This window comes from Phodopus roborovskii, unplaced genomic scaffold (genome assembly GCF_943737965.1).
Source record: "Phodopus roborovskii unplaced genomic scaffold, PHOROB, whole genome shotgun sequence".
NCBI lineage: Eukaryota > Metazoa > Chordata > Mammalia > Rodentia > Cricetidae > Phodopus > Phodopus roborovskii.
Genome location: NW_026125281.1, coordinates 10,738,838 through 10,758,723, shown reverse-complemented (window position 1 = coordinate 10,758,723; position 19,886 = coordinate 10,738,838). Strand labels below are relative to the sequence as shown.

Sequence of the window (19,886 nt, the reverse complement as noted above, 5' to 3'; positions counted from 1 at the left end):
AAACACGAAGCAGGAACATTTGGAAAGGATGCTGCTGTCAGAGCCAATTAATTTTATTTTACAAAATTAATCAGTGCTCTCACGTGGTTAAAAAAAATAAATCTTCTCTCAAAAAAAGTATCTTTTCACTTAGATTTCCACAATGTCAGATGAACATTTAAAGCCTTTCCAATAGCCCTTCCATACTGCAGAACTGAAGTATGCTGTGATCTCACATTAAGTTTCTGTTTTCACTAACCCTAACACAAGTTTGTCCCATGCTTGGGTACAGTCACTGTACGCCTGAATGTGTGTAACTGTGATCACTGTCCCTGTCTTCTGAGTGGGTTGCCCCTTTGTTCCTGACTTTTGTTTCTTAAGTGGGAAAGGAGGGGTTGGGGTGGGCTCTGATGTTTCTCCTCTCAGATACCGCCCCGCCCCGCCCCACCCCGCCCCAGGCGGTGGTTTATTATCAGAATAACTGTGTCACAAGAGGAGGTCACTGCTGCTTCCAGGCCACTAGAGTTCAGTCTTGGATCAATCTAAGCACCTTCCTAGTGCTTTATTCAGAATAGCTGGGGAAAACAAAACAAAACCAGAATGAAAGTCATTCAGAGCTATGGTGCCCGCGCTTCCCGCCTCGGCTTCTTTGCCTTCCTGGGCCCCTGTATGTATCCAGCCATCTTGTCTCATCTGCCTTCTCTACTGGCTCTCTCTGCTTCTCACACTTGCCTCCTGATCCCCAAGATACACATTTTTGTCGCCTCCCTGGCAGACTCAGGCTCTACACATGTGTCCCTCAGCTTCCTCCTGGTATAAAATCCAGACTCCAGGGTCTTCAGGGCAGGCAGCTGGGGTTCCTGGGAGAAAGGGGTCCCTCAGTGACTTTCCCAGTCCGTCTCATCTGCACCCCCTGCCCTAGTTCTTAGCTCACACTCAGCCCCCTCCCCAACTCTAAGCTCGCACACAGACAGAACTGCCTGTGTGTCCCGGTGGCCACGTGATTTTCTGACTTAGAGCCTTGCTCCCAGCCAAAATGTCTCTCTTCGCCTAGGGCTTGATTCTGTGCAGCAAAACCATTGCTGTGATTGAACATTAGAGGGGTCTGAACAGAGACAAAAGGTGTATTCTTAAACATAAAAGTTTAAAAAAAATGTTTATGTTTCCTTTATGGGTTCATTGCTTCCAGTGAAATTCTTTTCTAATATATGGTAAGTTTTATGGACACTGATATAGTGCATGTATGTATAATATGTAAAATTCAGTAATATTATTTGTTGGTGTTGATTTGCACTGACACTCAAATATCGATGGTTGGGGATTTTTAAATCACCAGTTAGGACATACTGCTTACATATTTACATAGGTGCATTTATGTAGGTATAGGTTTATGTATCTATGCACATAAAGTGGCTGGACAGTTGATAACCGCTTGATTACATTATTCACATGTCCTTTGGTTCCCAGACTCTAATTTATCTTCAAGCAACCAGTTGTAATTGCTACCTGACTCAGTTTCTTTCCGTATGAATTGTAGGAATACAGAGATGGTTCAGTTGAAGTGCTTGCCCTATTTTCTGGACCTGGGTTTGAATATCCAGCACCCACATAAAAGCACCAATGCAGAGTGTACAACTCTGCCTAATCAGGATTCCTGGGGCCTGCTAGACAGCCAGTCTAGCTAATAAGTTAGCTCCAGGGTAGGTGGGAAAGCCTGACTCAATAAATAAATAAATAAATAAATAAATAAATAAATAAATAAATAAATAAAAAAGAAAGAAAGAAAGAAAGAAATATTCATTGTTGACCTCTGGGCTATGCATGCAAACACACACACACATACACACGTGCACATATATAGGTGAATGTATACCCACACATTTTTGTACACTCATATGAACATGCACTCTAGTGTACACACCAAAACAATGTAGAATTTTTAAAGAATTTATTTTTACATGCACATTAAATTGTTGGTGGTTGAAAAAATAAAGTAATATTACATTTTGTAAATGAAGTTTACGCTTCTGATCTTTCCCTTTTTAACTATAAATTTGGAACATTAGATTGAGTAGACATTTGAAAGGGAAATGGCTAATTAGTGAAGGTCGATATGCAATAATTCCTTTAAAACAATCCTTGAGGAAGCAGTGGGGTGGTTTGTTAATTGCTCTGGATCATGAGAGAAGAATCGGACAGGGAGCATTGCTATCCAAACCAGATTTATCACAAACACTTCAGGTAGCTTGGATATATTGAAAGTTGCTCCCATTGTTCTATATGAGATTCAGGTGAGTGAAACCTTGTGCTGAATTTGATTTTTGACAATTTTCCTCATTTTATATTAAAAGGTACCGTGGCTGCAGCAGCTGGCCTTCACCCAGGGCAGTGTATCATCAAAGTAAATGGAATTAATGTCAGCAAAGAGACACACGCCAGTGTCATTGCACACGTTACAGCCTGCCGGAAGTACAGGCGGCCAGTGAAGGTACATAGAAGCATAGATTGAATTGGAAACATCCCAGGAATAATCAGGGGACGGCATACACTAATGCATGAAAAGCTTTTGGTTTTCAGTGTGATCCTCACAGCACTGAGGATCTCATTATGACTGCTTTATTCGATTGGTTAATTCTAACTAGTATTGACTGTGCTTAAATAGTTGTATTTTATCATTTCATTTTGCTTTTGTAGCATCATTGTTCGTTTAAAAACATGTTCTGAGACACTTGATTTTTTTTCCTTCTATCCCTCTCGCCCTTTCAAGTCCCGTTGTTTCTTGGGGTTGAACCCTGGTCCACATGCATACTAGACAAGTATCTGCTACCGAGTTCCTCCCTCAGCCCTCATTTCTGATAAGAGTTTATCCATGTTAAATCTACGGCTATGAAATGTTTCCATGAGATACTTTAGAGTATATATACTGGTGAAGATTATATAAATATACTCTCCATACCAAATCTTCAATGGAAAGCACAGAGTATGGCTTTTATATAGTTGGAGGTTAATTTTTAGATGGAGCTATTTAGGCAACTCGATTTAGCTTTAAAGAAGACATTAGAATATACTTGCCAGTGTCGAACTTTTAAAGAACTTTGGTCCATTATGTGCCATTGGAAGATGAGATTGGGACCTGATACAAGCAAATTGTATTTCTGTGTGTTTAAAAAGTGACTAGTGGCCTAGTAGGGAGCAGTCTCAGGTTATCCACTAGGGGTACAGGGACCCCTGACTGGGGGAGGGTCATGTGTTTTCCTTACTCTGTAATGAAGTTCTCTTGCTTTTGAGAATATGATTACCCACACTGGGAGGATGAATGGCTGCTTTTACTGGCACTAGGGCTGACATTCTGCAGGGCACTGACTCGCCGGGAAAAGAGCTTTTTTATTTTGCTTACTAATAAGGTCAGAACTGGAATAGAAACTTGGAAATTGTGCATAGCCTTATAGGTTACCCTGAATGATGGCAGTTCAGTGAACACTTGTTGAACTATAATTGAACGTACCCTCCACCCCCAGACTCTTTAGAAATGGTCATGCCTTCCTCTCCTATTAGGATTTTATTAAGTTAACAAACTGGTTCATTTGAGTTTTACCCACCTTTCCCCATCTGTCTCCCTGGAAAAGTCATGATCAGGAAGTCATTAAGAGAAGCAGTGAATTCATCCATTGCCATGTAATGGAGGACCCCAAAACCAGGTGACCCAGGACACTGTCTTTTTCTGAATTTACTGGAGGGTGGTTCTTCTAAAGCTGCTGATGTGTCTATGTTCTGCAAGGTGCCTGACAGGGTACCCAGGTCCCTTCTTCATAACACCTAGATTTGTGTGCCACGCTGTTCTTCTGAGTTCCTGTCTTGGGGTTCTCCTGCAAGATTCTTCTTTGTGCATAGTATCAAGATGCATGGATACATCACAGATGAAAGAGTAGCCAAGTCAACTATCATGTGTGTGTATGTGTGTGTGTGTGTGTCTGTGTCTCTGTGTGTTGCTAGATATTGAGCCTAGAGCCTTGTGAATGTTAAGCATTCTCCTACTCCTGAGTTCTACCACATCTATAACCCTTAGCTCTAATTGTAGTGACTTCCATCAGCACACTAGCTAAACACAGTTGTAGACCCAATTCAGGAAAAAAACAAAACAAAAAAAACAAAACAAAACAACAAAAAAAAAAAAAAAAAAAAAAAAAACAGGTGCTACACATTGTACTACTCTCCAGTAATTCAATTCAATTTGATTTATCATCTTATAAACCTTAAAGCCATGTAACCCTTGAAGCATTTATTTGGAGATCATTTTGTCTGTCTTGTTCCTGTAAATAAGATTGGAACTGCTGTTTCAGTTAAAATGGAGGGTGAGTTATGGATTGTATGAAAGGATGTTACATGACTTGAAGACTCAGGATGATATAGATGTCTTCCAGGTTCACATAGCTTTGAGTCATAATACCATTAAGTATTGAAATACAGTGTGTGTTAGGACCTTAAAATGGTGTGCATAATTATAGGTAGTTGGTATAGCAAATTAGCATTTGTATATTTTAAGGTATAATTTATAACTCACTTGAAGATATACTTGAGTCATTTCAGGAAGACGTTTGAGAACTATATCACATCTTAAAGAATGCATCTTTATGATAAATATATATAGTATATCTTCTGAAGGTAATTTAAGCTAAAGACAGAGCACTGAATTCTCATTAGATGTCCATTCTGATGTTTAATTTCTGTTTCAAAATTTATTACTGTTCAGCTAGAAAAATAAGCAAGCTAGATGGTCAAGCTTCTCTGTAAAGCAGCGTTGTGAGGTTCATATGCATCTTGCTGTCTACACAGTATCTCTGAGAGTTCTTCCTTCCCTCACTTCCAGCAAGATTCCATACAGTGGGTGTATGACAGTCTTGAAAATGCTCATGAAGACCTTCAGAAGTGCTCCTCGAAGTCCCCTGGAGACGAGGCAGAGGATGCTTTTGACTGCAAAGTAGAAGGTAGGTTGCTTTCTTTCCTGTCCTCATGTGCTTACACTATTATTCCGTAGTAACCGTGTTTGCTCCCAAGCATGGAGGTCTTATATTTTCAGGCTGTGGCTCATACCTAAATTCATATGTCGTTGCAGGCATATACGTAGTAATAGATAGTGGTTGACATATGATGCCTTTCTCTTTGAGGTAGGGTTTCACTTACTGTGTAGTCCAGTCTGGACCAGATTATGTGACGGTCTGTCTGCCTTTGCCTCCAACGTGATGGGATTACAGCTGAGCGTTGTGCCCTTACAGCTGCCCCCTTTGCAGGATTTTCCTCCATTTTTTTCATTTAGTTGTCAAAACAGAAATTCTTATCAGGAAAGAAGAAATTGAGCCCATTTAGGTCAAGGGAGGTGTGTCAGTAAAGTCACAGGGGCAGGAGGGTGGACCCAACCCAGAATTGCCCACCCGGAGGTGAATTATGTCATTTAGATATTTCTGCCCCTATGGGGCTCACCATAGTAAGCTTCCCTGAAAGCTAGGAAGAAATTCAGAGTCTCCACCTCCTCCGCCTCAGCCAGGTCTGATGACTCAGGTCCATCCTTGTTTTCATAAGATGTTCTTCACATGGTCATGTTCATACAAGAAGTCTTAGTGTTGAGAAACGCTATAGCTCCTTTAAAAATATACCTGATACACATAATTTTTAGTATATTCCCACCTGGGCAATAAGAGAAGAGGTAAATATCTGTGATTGTGATGACACACACACACACACACACACACACACACACACACACACACACACACTGCTAGTCTACATTAGCAGGGTTGATACCTATATCTTTTATATATAGATATATGTGTTTGCCTGCATGTGTATATATGTGCACCAAGTTCATGTCTGGTGCTCATGGAGGCCAGAAGAGGGTGCCTGATCTACACACATGGTCATGAGCCATGTGGATGCTGGGAACTGAACCTAGGTCCTCTGCAGGACCATATAGTTCTCTTAACTGCTGAGCCTTCTCTACAGCTCCTCACACACACTTCAAATGAAAACAAAACAAAACAAAAAACAAACAAAAAAAAAGATGCAGTTGCCTCTGGAGTGTTTATATTGATGTAAATTACTATGCATGGGGCCCTTTGATCAAAGTGATATATCAATCAGATTAGATACATTAAAATGGCAAGATTTGAAGCTGTCAAATATTTGCTTTCCTTAAAAAGTATTTTTGTGTTTTAAAGCATTAACAAGAACAGATATGCCATTTAGCATGTTTAACTTAGCTAGCCTTTAAAGAACTCAGAAATATGGGGAGACTCTCCGGGCTTAGCGGTACATGTCTTTAATCCCAGCACTTGGGAGGCAGATGTCTATTGAGTTCAAGGCCAATCTGGAATTTGTGGTAAGTTCCAGGTGAGCCAAGGCAACATAGTAAGATTCTGTGTCAACAATAAAAAAAATAATAATAATAAAAACAACTCCAGAGATTCATGAGGATACTTGATGAGGAAGAAAACACACGAATTAACTACACCAAAATTGTATTTCAGAGGTCATTGACAAGTTCAATACCATGGCCATTATCGACGGCAAGAAGGAGCATGTGAGTCTGACAGTGGACAATGTCCACCTTGAGTACGGGGTTGTCTATGAATACGACAGCACAGCGGGCACAAAGTGCCACGTTGTAGAGAAGATGGTGGAGCCCAAAGGGTTCTTCAGCCTAACTGCCAAGGTATGAGTGACTCTGTGACAGTATGATGCTGTCAACCCAACACCCTGGCCGTCTGCTCTTTGTTCTTCCCGACGCCTGCATGTTACAGCAGTTAGCTCCTCCTGGTATTCGTTATGTACCAGCTTCCTCTTATTGATCCTAGGAGCTTAGTGTTGAGTTGTGTTAGACCCCTGCCCAGGCCAGGCTTAGCCCTTAGATGAAAGCAACATGGAGAAGAAGGAAAGAACTTTAAATCTAAAAGCTAAAAACACCATTTAGCTGCTGGTGGTGCATGCCTCAATCCCCAAACTCAGGAAGCAGGTGGATCCCTGTGCGTTAAACCCAGCCTGGTCTGCAGAGTGAGTTCCAGGACAGCCAGGGCTACACAGAGACACCCTGTCTTGAAAAACAAACAAAAACCCAAAACATAACAACAACAACAAAATATCTGTTGGATGCTTGTATCTGGAACCTTTATCAGGCAGAGGCCAAACATTGGGTACCAGTCACTTCATAATCTATCATGATAATTTTCTTTTTCCCCTTTTCACAGGCTAGTCTGATTCCCTTTTATTCTTGTTTATTTCTCAAAGTGGATTTATTTCATACAATATATTCTGATTAAGATTTCCCCTCCCCCTTGCTTCTCCCAGATCCTCCCTGCTTCCCCACCCACCCAAATTCACATCCTTTTTTTAATTTGTCTTATTAACATACAAATAGGCATTAGTAATGATTACAAAAATAAATAAATAAATGACCAGAAAAGGACAAAATAAAACAAACAGACAAAAAAAAAAAAAAAAAAAAAAAGTCAAAGAAAAAGCTCTAGGAACCCATAGGGACACTGGGACACACATTTGCAAATACAGAAAAGCTATAAAAACAAAATCAGAAACCGTAGTAAGTAAATTAAAAAAGTCTGTAAGCAAAACAATTTGTAATGCCTAGACAAAGCACTGTGAGAAGTTTTCATTTATTCAGCCTCTCAGCAGGCAGATGTCCCTGTGGCCCCACTAGGTAACAAGAATCCCAGTGCTTTTTCTCTTAGTTTGTTGTTGCTGCTGTTGGTGGTGATGTTGGTGGTGATGGTGCCTCTGCTGTTGCTGCTGTTCCCCCACCAGATTGAGGGGGGAAGTCTTTTGAGTGAATGTTTATGACAGAAGTCCGGGAGACATGTCCTGCATCAGAGTGAGATGATTTATCCAGCAGGGTACCTTTGAAGTCTCTCCCCCAGCAGGCTTTTATCATCCAGTCCAGGGCAACCTGAGACTGCTGACAGACAAATCAAACCAGTTACAGGCTGTTTACAGGAGCTCTGGCAACCACAGTGCTCACCCAGGGACAGTGCATGTGCTCCCTTTTGATGTTACTTTACTTTTGTGTATGTGTGTCGCCACAGATTCTGGAAGCCCTAGCAAAAAGTGATGATCACTTTGTACAAAACTGCACTGGCCTCAGCTCTTTGAATGAAGTGATACCCACTGACCTTCAGAATAAATTCAGCACCATGTGCAGCGAAAGAATTGAGCATGTCCGCCACAGAATATCCAGTTATAGAAAGGTAAATAGGCTGAATTGTACATGATGCTGTTGTTGAAGTTAATTGTTTGAGTCACATTTAAATCACGTTCTAATGTCTTTAAATGTCGGTATGTGCTCATTAAAATAGCAGTCATATCGTTTTCTTGATCAGTTTTCTATTGCTGTAACAAAATGCTTGAGACTTGGTAATTTTTTTTCCCCTTCAAGGTCTTTTGCACATTTTGTTTTTCCTGTGCTTTTTCTTTTGCTTATTTTCTCCTTTGTTTCATCCTATTCTGTTTTTTTTATTTTATTCCATTTTAAAAGTTATTTTCTTTTTATTTTTTACATGCTTGTTTTCGAATGAGACAAAGGTTGAGGATTGGGGTGGGTGGGGAATCAGGGATCTAGGAGGAGTTGGGAGGGGAAACTGTAATTAGAATATATTGTCCAAAAAGTCTATTTCCAATAAAACAATCAGAAAAGGAAGCAAAAACCAAGGAAAAAATTCACTAGTATTACTTGTATGTTTAGGCCCGATTGAAAAGTTTCTACACCCGGCTAAGTCTCTCCGCTGATGCAGCAATCCAAACCAGACCAAACCAAATTGAATAATAATAATAATAAAGCCCACGTTTAATGGATACAACGCTCCCTGATGTCCTTCCAGCCCCCTCACCCCCACTCAGAGAAGAGACTGGGAAACTATGAGCCTGTTTTCTGGGAGGCAGTTTAAATACCCTGTGGGAGTGGTCTTGAGCATCTCTGGGGGATGCAGCAGTGTTTGGAGGGAGATGGGGGAGGGGAGCTTGGGTGGAACCTCCGCTATAACATTCCAGACTCTTTGGGTGTGTGGATGTCAGGGGCTGGGGTGAAGTTTCCACCGTAACACTGACGTTTTAGGATTGGATAATCTATCAGGGAATTTATCCTTGAAGGAAACTCTCCCTCTGTCTGCAACCATTGATTGCCCATAGGGCTTCATCAAGGGGTATGGCCTTGTAAAATTCTCCCATCCATACTGTTTAAGCAACCAAAGTGTTGAGCTCTCCTGAGTGTATATGTCCTTGCCATGTCTAGAACACTCTGTCTAGCAGCAGACTTCCTGTTCCTTCGGCGCTGTCTTCTGCTATGCTCCTTGAGTCAGAGATGTAGAAGTTGCTTTGTAGACGTAGCTGTTGAGGCTGGGTACCTAAGGTTACTTATTCCCTTCCTTTTGACCAGTTGTCACACCAATTTTTGTAGAGGCAACACCAAAAACTATCAAGCTAGTGTTCATAAACACCTCTGCAGAGATGGAGGGAAACAGAATGGATTATTTTGTGTAGCAGATACTGTTAGTACATAGCTCATTGACTCTCTGTTCCATAATAACATGAAAGGAAAATTTGTTGTAGGATGGGCTGGGAGGAAAAGGGAAATGCTTACCAGCATGGTACTACATGTTGGCAATAGAGGCACAAGGAAAAGTTGTTTTCGGATTCCTGCCTTCTCACACTTAGCATTTAATTAAAAAGAAAGATCAAAATATATGAAGTGAGAATTGTCATGTCATTTTCACCTGCTAGAATTGAACACATTTGACTGTACAAAGTGCTACCTTGAGCTCTATAGGACCTTCCAGGCAGGTTTTGGCTGTCTATTACAGGCATAAGACAATGTGTGCAATAGTGTACAGAATTATTATTTGTGTGTGTGTGTGTGTGTGTGTGTGCACGTGTGTGTATATTCTACAAGTGTGTGCAGAGACCTGAAGAGGCCATTGGGTCCCAAGTTACAGAAGGTTGTGAGCCACTGATGTGGGTGCTGAATTTGTTATGACTCTAAACATTTTAGATTTTAGAACTAAGAACTAATCAATTCCAGTAGCTTCTATAGCCAGGCTCCTGAGCTCATAAGAGGTTCTCCACAGGCCACCAGTTGTCTTTCTGTCTATGTGTGATGTAGGTCTGGAACACCCTGGACACCGGAATGAGCCCCCTGCCGGAATTTATTCTGTGTAGCGGAACTGAGATTGGTTCGGCTGTGATTTGTCTGTTGTGCCTTGCTTTGGGAACACTCTCCTTGCATGTACCAAGAACCCGTCCTAATGCTATAGAGTCACTGTCCTGGTTCATATCACCAGACTTATTGTGAGCCTTGGAAGTTCTTTGTGCGCATCCTAGAGGTAGTTCTCATGTACACAGAAAAGTCACTGAATAAATTGGAAAGCTCCCTTTGAATTTTCCTTCTACTTTACTTACTACATATAATCTTCAAACTGACACATGCATTTGGAAAATTATTTGCCCCCATTGTTTCCCCCCTAAGAGGATAATCTATACAGAAATCTTCTTCCTGACTCCATTGCAAAGCATATTACTTTTAACTGAAATGGGAGATATCTGAAGAGTAATAATTAGCTTTTATGTTTTAGTTAAATGAGTATATAGAACTTAAACATGAATTATCTTCCAGTGCATAAAACGCCTGAAGTTCCTGTCAGTTTACAAATACTGCTTCATTGTCACCTGTATTAGAAACATGTCCTTCCTTGCCCCCGCCTCCTCTCCACTCAGTTTCGTTCTTCAGTCTCCTTCCTGGAAGGAGTCTTCCGTTTCCTTCATAGGACCATGTATTCTCTTTTAGTCCTGAGAACTCTACAACTGGGCTCAGGTCCCTGCCACGCCACAGAAGTGGCTGTATTTTGTCAAAGCCCCTTTCCTGTCCTTCTTTATCGTGTCTCAACAGGACCTGGTGAGGCTGGCCTTGTTCTCTGTCTGTTCCTGGAGCTCGTTCCTCCCTTCCTTTCTGAGCTCTCATTGACAGTCCCAGGGGCTCAGGGACTCGATGTCCTTTCATTCTGCCTGCTTTGGTGACTCAGCCACCCGGTCTTCTCCACACAAGGGTATGAATATCTCAGACCTTAGGTTTTCGTCAAAGTCCCCATTCCACCCCTCTGCAATGTCCCCTGTCTGCTCTCTTCACTGTCTCAGGATCGCAACCCCTTTCATTAGCTACAATCTGTCTTTCCACATCTGTAGTTCCACACCCAGAGAGTCAACCAACTGCAGATCAAAAGCGTTTTGAAAAAAAAAAAACACTAAAATTTTAAAATGCTTTACAATAAATGTTTATATTACATTTACATTGCTCGAGGTATTATAGAAGCAATGTAAGGATGGCTTTAAAGTTGTTTAAAGGCTAGTGAGATGGCCCTGTAGGTAAAAATGATGCCTGCTAAGCCTCTTAGTCTTCTTTGATGCCTGGAATCCATGCAATAGAAGGCAAGTTCTGACTCCTGCAAGATGTCCTCTGACCTCCTAATGCATACACCCCTGCTACCCACAAGTAAATAAATGTAAAAATTAAAAAAACAAGTCATATGTAAGTGCTATGTCGCTTTATATAGGAGTCAAACACCTTTGATTTTCAGTATCCCTACTGTGTCCTGGAATCAACCCCCTGAAGATTCAGACCCTGATTTATCAACAAATGGATAAAGTTGGCAATGAGTTGTCTGAGCTGTACCACAGTAGCAGGCCTAATTTTCTGTCCTCAGACCCAGTATATGTCTTTGTTAAAAATGATTGATTTTCCGTTTGGGAACAGTTACTCCCCCTTTCCTAGTTAAACTTGGCGTGTCATTTAATGTTGTTACAACACTTGGCAGACTGAGGTTTGCTAACACACAGCACAGAGTATGTTCTTGCATATGCACTACAGTTAGTTCCCTGGCTGTACCCCCTCATTTTAGGATTCTGTTTCTCAAAGTTTTTTTTCCATGGAAACCAGGGAGCTGGTGTCTGGCTGCTCCTACACCCTGCACTGTGGCATCTGGGATGGAGAGATCCTCTTATTGTTTCCTCTCCCCCAAGGCTGTCTTCCTCAGTTCAAGTTGTGATGTTGTAACTGTGTACCACGGACTGGGTGGCTAATGTGGAATAGATGCTTATTCAACTCACTATGCTCACTGAAGATCAGATAACATCTGGTGAGCATCTGGCAAGGGCCTGCCTGCTGGGTGTGTGTGTGTGTATATTGTGTGTGTGCATATATATATATACATATATATATGTATATATATATATATGGCTTTATATCCCAATACTGAGCTTTTACTTTTGGAATATGATCTTTGATATTTTAGGATTATTTAATTCAAATCTACTATTTGCTGAGTGATAAAATACTGACTTTCCCAACATTATATTCAGTCCTGTGATAGTTTGATACCAGGGTCAAAAGATATCAAAGGCCTTCGGAACCACAATCCAGTTAGGCTCTATATGGTGTCTACTTGTGCACAAGACTATTACCCCATGGAGTTTTCCTTCTGCCAGCTAAGATAAATAGGTTATTTCTAGTAATGAGGAGGGCTACGGGTGCCCTCTAATTTGTCACCAGGGAAATGGAAACCAGCCTAGAAGTCATGTAAGACTCCTGACAACTTTCTGGAATCCAAACCTGTGCAAGAGAAAGTGTTTGGCAATGAATAAGAAACTTTTAGACACTGAACATCTTGTTCAAAGGCCCAGAGTGAGTGAGCTGTGTAGGAAAGGAACAAGCCAGAAGGAGTTTAGGGAGCCAGGGGAGAGAGAGGCCTCTAAAGCAAGGGGAAGCAGATTTGGTGAGAACCAGGCTGTTGTTGGCTTCCTAGACCCTGCACATCTATGGTAGCAGGGTAGCCACACTCAGAAGTGACGGATCACTTGGAAGAAGAGTACGCAACTGAATTCTGTCTGATCCTCGCTACAAAGCTCAGCCACCTGGGGGGACACATGAGAAGCCTGTCCTGCCACTCTGGCCAGCACCTCCGCAGCTTGCTGCTGGGTCAGTAGCAGCTCTTATGGCTCATGCGTTGGGTGGCTTTCTGATGGGGCTTGGGATAACCCCATCTTCTTCCACTCTTGAGCACCTATAGTGTTCTGCTCACTTGCTTGGTTTTAGAACTCTGCTCCCTGCCCTGGTGCCCGCTCCAGCTAGTTCCTCTATTAGAGGCTCTTTCAGCTGCTGGAACCCATGGGACCCAGTGCTAGGAAAGTGTGTTGTCACCGAGGCTCACTCTCTCTGACCCCCAGCTTACAGTCTCAGCGTCAGCCGAGCCATACACCCGTGCGGCCTGTATGATTTGCTTTATCGGGATGCTCCTAACACTGTAACCATTTTAAGCATTCAGGTTGAGCCCCTTTGATTTCCTTTTGCGTTTGCTATGGCTGAGGCAACACTGAGAGACGGCTGAGTCACTCCTCTGTGTTCAACTGGTTCCCAATTCTTTCGTTTGCAGTTCTCCAGGGTGCTGAAGAACAGAGCCTGGCCCACCTTTAAGCAGGCCAAATCTAAGATCTCCCCACTGCACAGCAGTGATTTCTGCCCGACCAACTGCCACGTCAATGTGATGGAAGTTTCTTATCCTAAAACATCGACGTCCCTGGGGAGTGCCTTCGGTGTTCAGCTGGACAGTAGGAAACATAGTTTTCACGACAGAGAACATAATTCTTCAGAGCCAGGTATGCTAGCTTTTGAAATTTTGTCAACTCATGAATAGGAGTTTAGACAATGTCTACTTAGTTATGCTAGCTTGATTAATTTATGATGTATGCACTGTTCTGCCTGCATTATGCCTGCAGGCCAGAAGAGGGCACCAGATCACATTATATGGTTGTGAGCCATATGGTTGCTGGGAATTGAACTCAGGACCTCTAGAAGAATAGCCAGTGCTTCTTTAGTCCCATGCCTGCATCTTAAAGTTTGGTAGATTCCCAGTGTTCTGCTTTCATAAAGAAAGGATTCCATGCTGTGCTTAGAGTATTTCATAGATGTATAGGTAGAATAAGGACAATTGACACTTTGAGTATTTCTCTTTAAGAGAGATGCTTTCATTATATGTTCATTTTGCTGTGAGAGGTTCTTCATGCTTTGAGAACAGTAAGGAGGCCACGGTGAATCATTGCAATTGGACAACTGAAGTAATTCTATTGTAGATCTTAATAACAATGTGCCCACAGATTTTAATTTCTGAATTAAATTTAGCATTGGATTGACATTTTATTCTATATGAACTCGTGCTTCTAAAATGTGCTGGACTGTGTAAATAGAAGTTCAATGATGGAATGAATGACTTGAACCCCTCAGGGAAACTGAGCCCCATGGTCTATATTCAACACACAATCACAACCATGGCGGCCCCTTCAGGCTTGTCTCTGGGACACAAAGATGGCCATGGACTCCGATATTTATTGAAAGAGGAAGACTTAGAAACCCAAGACATCTACCAGAAACTCCTCGGCAAACTGCAGACTGCACTCAAGGAGATGGAGATGTGTGTTTGTCAAATAGATGAGTAAGTATGTTATGCCATGCATAGATTTTTGCATACATAAAAGAGTTATGCAAGGTGTTTTTGAAAAATATGTTCGTTATTCATGGGGATTTTGTGCTGACTGTAAAGATCTTTTCCATCTCTCCTTACAAATTGTATGAAGAGGTAATCCATATGGATAAGGATTTTAAGTAATCCTTTAATTTTGAAAGAAAGAATGACAGAGGAAGAACATTGTTATTATAAAACCTCACATTGAAATATGGTTAAAGCTGGGCCCACCGGCACTAGTCTGTAGTCCCTGCTACTTGTAGAGGCCAAAGCAAAAGGATCACAAGTTCAAGGCCAAACTAGGCTGCAGAGTGAGTTCAAGGACAGCCTGGGCACTTTGCAAGACCCTGTCTCAAAATTAAAACTGAAGAAAGGACTGGGGAGGGGTAATAGATCAGTCAGAGAACATTTGCCTATGTGCACGAGACTTCATGTCCAATTCTGAGTACCAAGGGGGATGCATTTAGAAATGTTCTAACTGTAAATGGCGGGTTCTTTCTTGTGTTGCATTTTTCAATTCAGAAAACAATATGGAAATTTATTTCCCAGAGACATTCCTAAGTGGTACTTGACATGTACTAGGTGAGTTAAAGAAAAACTTAGTATTTTTAAGGTAAATTCTTTTTTTTCTGTTCCAATAATTTGAATGTTTTAGCCAAGGCAAGATGGAGGCAGTTCACAATCTCCCTTGTAACTGGACACATTGATTTAAAAAAAAAAAAAAAAAAACTTTAGAATTTGATACTTGGGATGCCTATGCTCCACAAAGAGGCATGATACATTTTGGTGTGTGATAATGTCTCCATCTAGTAGTTCAGTATCATAAAGGAAAAGTGGCTTTTGGAAAAGATAAGTTTCTCATGCACAATAACTGTATAATAATGTGAATTTCATTGAAAATGTAGAAATTAATAAGGAAAGCATAACATAGTACCAAATATGATTGCTCATGTTTTTCAAGGGGTGGGTGTTATTCAGTGTGTGCAGATGATCCTAAGAATTATATGGAGACCCCATTCCCGTATGCTTTATGAAGTTGCTCAGTTGCTAGCAGAGGTGAAGGAAATACTTTGTGTATATTCATCATCCCCCCTTTCCATGGAAAAGTCTTCATATGCAAAATGTTGACTTTTTCAAGTTACAAGTCATGTATTTCCAAGTAGATGTATTTTCTCCTCTGTTCTATTTTTTTTTTTTTTTTTTTTTTTTGAAGAGGCAACATTTTTATTTTGATGGTTCCCTGTGGATGCAATGCAGCTCCTCATGCTCAGTGGGATGCACATAAAGCCCCTTTGAAAGCTTACTTTTTTTTTTTTTTTTTTTTTTTTGAGAACTTAAGCTGTGTAGTAATGAAGATTAACATCTGTCATTGATGTTAAGGCATATTTCTTAGATGCAGCAGAAGGATGGATCCTGTTTTTTAATCCATTCTGTTAGTCTGTGTCTTTTTATTGGGGAATTGGAGACCATTGATGCTGAGAGCTATCAATTAGCAGTGTTTTTTTTTTTTCCTGTTCTTTTGATGTTGTTGTTATTGGTAGTGGTGTGTGTGTGTGTGTGTGTGTGTGTGTGTGTGTGTGTGTGTGTGTGCGTGCTCCCCATGTTTTCTTGGATGTAATCAGTCTCTTTAGGTTGGGATTTTCCTTTTAGCAGAGTTCTACAGGGCTGGATTTGTAGATATGTTTAAATTAGACTTTATCATGGAGTATTTATCATGGAATATCTTTTTTTCATCTATGGTGGTTGAAAGTTTTGCTCTGTATAATAGTCTAGGTTGGCATCTGTGGTCTCTTAGAGTCTTTAGGACTTCTGTCTAGGCCCTCTGGCTTTTAGAGTCTCCATTGAGAAGTAAGATGTAATTCTAATAGATCTTCCTTTATATGTTACTTGGTCTTTTCCCTTGTAGCTTTTTAATATTGTTTCTTTGTTCTGTATGTTTAGCATTTGATTATTATGTGCCAAGGGCACTTGCTTTTCTGGTCCAGTCCATTTGCTCTTCTGTAAGCTTCTTGTAGCTGAGTGAGCATCTCCTCTTCATTAGGTTAGGGAACTTTTCTTCTATGATTTTTTTTTTAATATTTTGTTTCTTTTACTTGGATTTCATCTCCTTTCTCTTTTCATATTATTTTTAGTTTTGGTCTTTTCTAGTGTTTGAGATGTTTTTCTTTTGGATGTTTTGTGGCATGAGATTTTTAGATTTAATATTTTCTGTAACCATTGTATGTATCTATTTCTTCTATCACCTTCAATGCTTGAAATTCTTTCTTCAGTCTCCCGTGTTCTGTTGTTGAAGCTTGCTCTGTGGTTCTTGTCTGAGTTTCGGAATTTTCATTTCCAGAATTACCTCAGTTGGGTGTCCCTTCAGTTTCCTTTCTTGAGAGCTTTTATTCATTGTCTTCCACTGTTTGTGTTCGTCTAGATTTCTTTAAGGGATTCATTCATCTTTCTCTTTAGGGACCTCTATCATATCCATAAAGGCTATTCTAAGATCTTCCTAGTGCTTCAGCTTGGAACATTCAAAGCCTGATGTGGTAGTTTCTCTGAGATCTAGCAGAGACATCGTTCTGGCCGTTGTCTTGTTTTTAATGTGGTGCCTAGGCATCTGGGAAGAGGAAGAATGTAAGTTTGGGTATTGATATCTGGTCTTTGTAGGGTGGGGGTTTAGTTCCTTGATTTCTGTTTCCACTCTGGTTCTTAGTAGTGTGTGGTGGCTGGCTGTGTGTTGCCTGGTAGGTAGGAAGCTCTTCCGGGATGCAGATAGTTGTGGCCACTTGGAGGAGGAGGGCCCAAGTAAAATGTGCTTGTGCATTGGGAGATGACACTTAGAAATGGGCTGGGTGGGGAGCGGAGGTGTGTGGTGGCAGAATTGTGAAAAGTACAGTGTGAACACCAGGGTCTGCTTAGTTAGCAGGGAATGGGGTTGGACAGAGAGGAGCAGTCATATCAGGGCCGCTGCAGAGCCGGGGGGAGACTGAATTTGCAGGAGCGGAGTGAGAGGTGAAGGTCTGCAGTTACCCTCCCTGCTTTCCCGGCCGGAGTGCAAGTGGCTCTATTTCCAAGAAAAAAAAAAAAAAAAAAAAAAAAAAAAAAAAAAGAAAGAAAGAAAAAGAATTGTAAATTACAGCATTGCTTCACCTGGGTTTGATCCTTATATGTAACCAACTAGTTTTAGCAATGGCTAGGTTTCAATGAGCTGAAACTAATTAAAATGATGCATTTCCAGTGCGATTTCCCCATTTTGCTATTGCGAAAGCCTTTGGCAGTTCTGTGTACTTATTTGAAAAGTAACGAGACATGGAAAATGGCTGGAGAAGTGAATTTGGTCTTCTGCATGAACAGCCTGTAATTTCATTCTAAATATAAACATCTTCCACGTGATTTGATTTGCAGCATAATCTCTTTAAAACAATACAGTTGTCCAAATGCCCGGGTTCCCCACCGACCTTAGAACTCAGAGAGGCTGCTGTGCAGTCGAGCTCAACAAGTTATTTAAAAGGCTTGTTACCAGATCATTTCTCACAGTGTAATAATTATTCTTGGTCAGGGTGAAGATGCAGATGCTATGATAGCAATAAAGAAATTGCCTTATAAGATCCTGTAGCCAGCCTTCCTAGAAGCTACTCATTCCCACAAGGATCTGGTATTGGTGCTGTCTTACTTTGATGTCTGGGTACCTTACCACCTGTTTACTTCTAGAAGTCAAATATCTTCTATCACATAGGCATTTCACCTAATCCTTCTACTTAGTTTCAGAGCCACAGATTGACATGAGATGAATTTCCTTTGCAGTAACCCTGACAGAAGGGCGTTTTACAGATTTGATGAGAGCTTTGTGGTTTCTCATTGGGAAGCTGAACGATTTTTGCCTTTAACTGAGTTATTAGTCGTTAATTATATTTGGATATAAATGAGAAGGAACACAGTTCATGTGTGGTCCAAAACTCTTGATGGGAGTTTAGAATAGAGAATCTGTGTATTCTCCCCAGCATAGAGCAAATGGGGTGAGTATGGGCAGTGCATGGTAAAGATGGGAACCTTGAGAACAGACCTTGTTTTTTTGAATACCAGATATCTCAAGTTTGGGTGTTGAGTTGCTATATAACAGGGAAGTTGGTACCTGGGGTTGCAGTGTTGTTGGTGAAATTATGTGAAGCATTTCATTGATAAATGCACAAATAGAAGTATACCTTTCCACAAATCATGTCAAGAACTCCTGTGGAGGGGACATTGTGTTTTTATAGTCATTGACATACTTCGTTACTGTTGTTGTCTGTGGTAGCTGGGTGGTATGACATTTCCAAATCACCTCTAATTTAAATAAATGTAAGACTGAATTACAATTTTCATATACTTAAACCCTATTCACCCCTTTACCTAGCAAGGGTAAACTTTACCTAGGTAAAGTGTTGTCCAACTCTTCAATTCACCAGCCCAGAATTCAGATGTTACCTCTGATGTGTCATCTTTTTTTTCTACCCTTATAGTACCTAATTTAGGTATATCAATTATACATTAGAGTACCCGTCACTCTAGACTGAATCACCACCATTTCTCACTGGTGTCCCTAGAGAGTTGTCCAGCTGAGCCTCTCTTGGATACTTTATACATTCAGCAGGGACTGGAGAGATCCAATGTGGTCAATTGGTCTGGTCCCCTCCTAAAACCATAAACAGCATTACATTGTAATTAAATTGCATTCATCACTTGGTATTCAATGGGGATTGCACCCAAAGCTCTCAGCCGATACCTAAATCTCAATGTGCTCTCATTTCTTACATTAAATGGCATAGTATTTGTGTATAACACACTTATCCTTTTGTATGTTGAATCACTTCTAGATTCCTCATACTATTTACTACAATATAAATTCTAAGTAAATAGTTATCATACTGTACTGTTTAGGGAATAATAACAGGGTAAAGTTACACATATGCAATTCAGATAGAATGAGTTTTAGAAATATTTTAGATCATGGTTGGTTGATTGAGTCTGTGGTTATGGGAAACACAGATCCAGATAGGCAACGGTAGCATCAAGTTCATTTTTCTAGCCTGTAAGATTCTGCATCATCTGTTCCAAGCATGTCTCGCTGAGTTCCAGCTTCACTGTTCCCTTTCTATCCCTGAAAAATGACAACTGTAGTCCTATGTGGGGTGCCCTGCCTGGTGGACCCTGCTTCTGAGAAGGTTTGCAAGGCCAGCCAACCACTTGGGCTTTCAAGAGTCAGGATAAGAAAGGTCCATGGAGACAAAGTAGAGGCTCCTCCTCTGTAGATACTCTAGCCTTCCTCTGACATTTGGTTTCCACACAACACCTTTGTGTTGTGTCCCATGTTGTTCAAAGGGA

General features: G+C 40.9%; 1 protein-coding gene across 1 annotated transcript in view; it reads left to right on the top strand.

The window, feature by feature from the left end:
• The window catches only part of Prex2 (phosphatidylinositol-3,4,5-trisphosphate dependent Rac exchange factor 2), a 232,248-nt gene that overhangs the window by 125,042 nt on the left and 87,320 nt on the right, over positions 1-19,886 (top strand). Inside the window, exons 20-25 of the mRNA XM_051197040.1 lie at positions 2,331-2,467; positions 4,847-4,964; positions 6,501-6,685; positions 8,067-8,228; positions 13,455-13,677; positions 14,303-14,510. Of these exons, the coding sequence (XP_051052997.1) occupies positions 2,331-2,467; positions 4,847-4,964; positions 6,501-6,685; positions 8,067-8,228; positions 13,455-13,677; positions 14,303-14,510 (1,033 nt within the window). The remainder of the gene's footprint in view (positions 1-2,330; positions 2,468-4,846; positions 4,965-6,500; positions 6,686-8,066; positions 8,229-13,454; positions 13,678-14,302; positions 14,511-19,886) is intronic.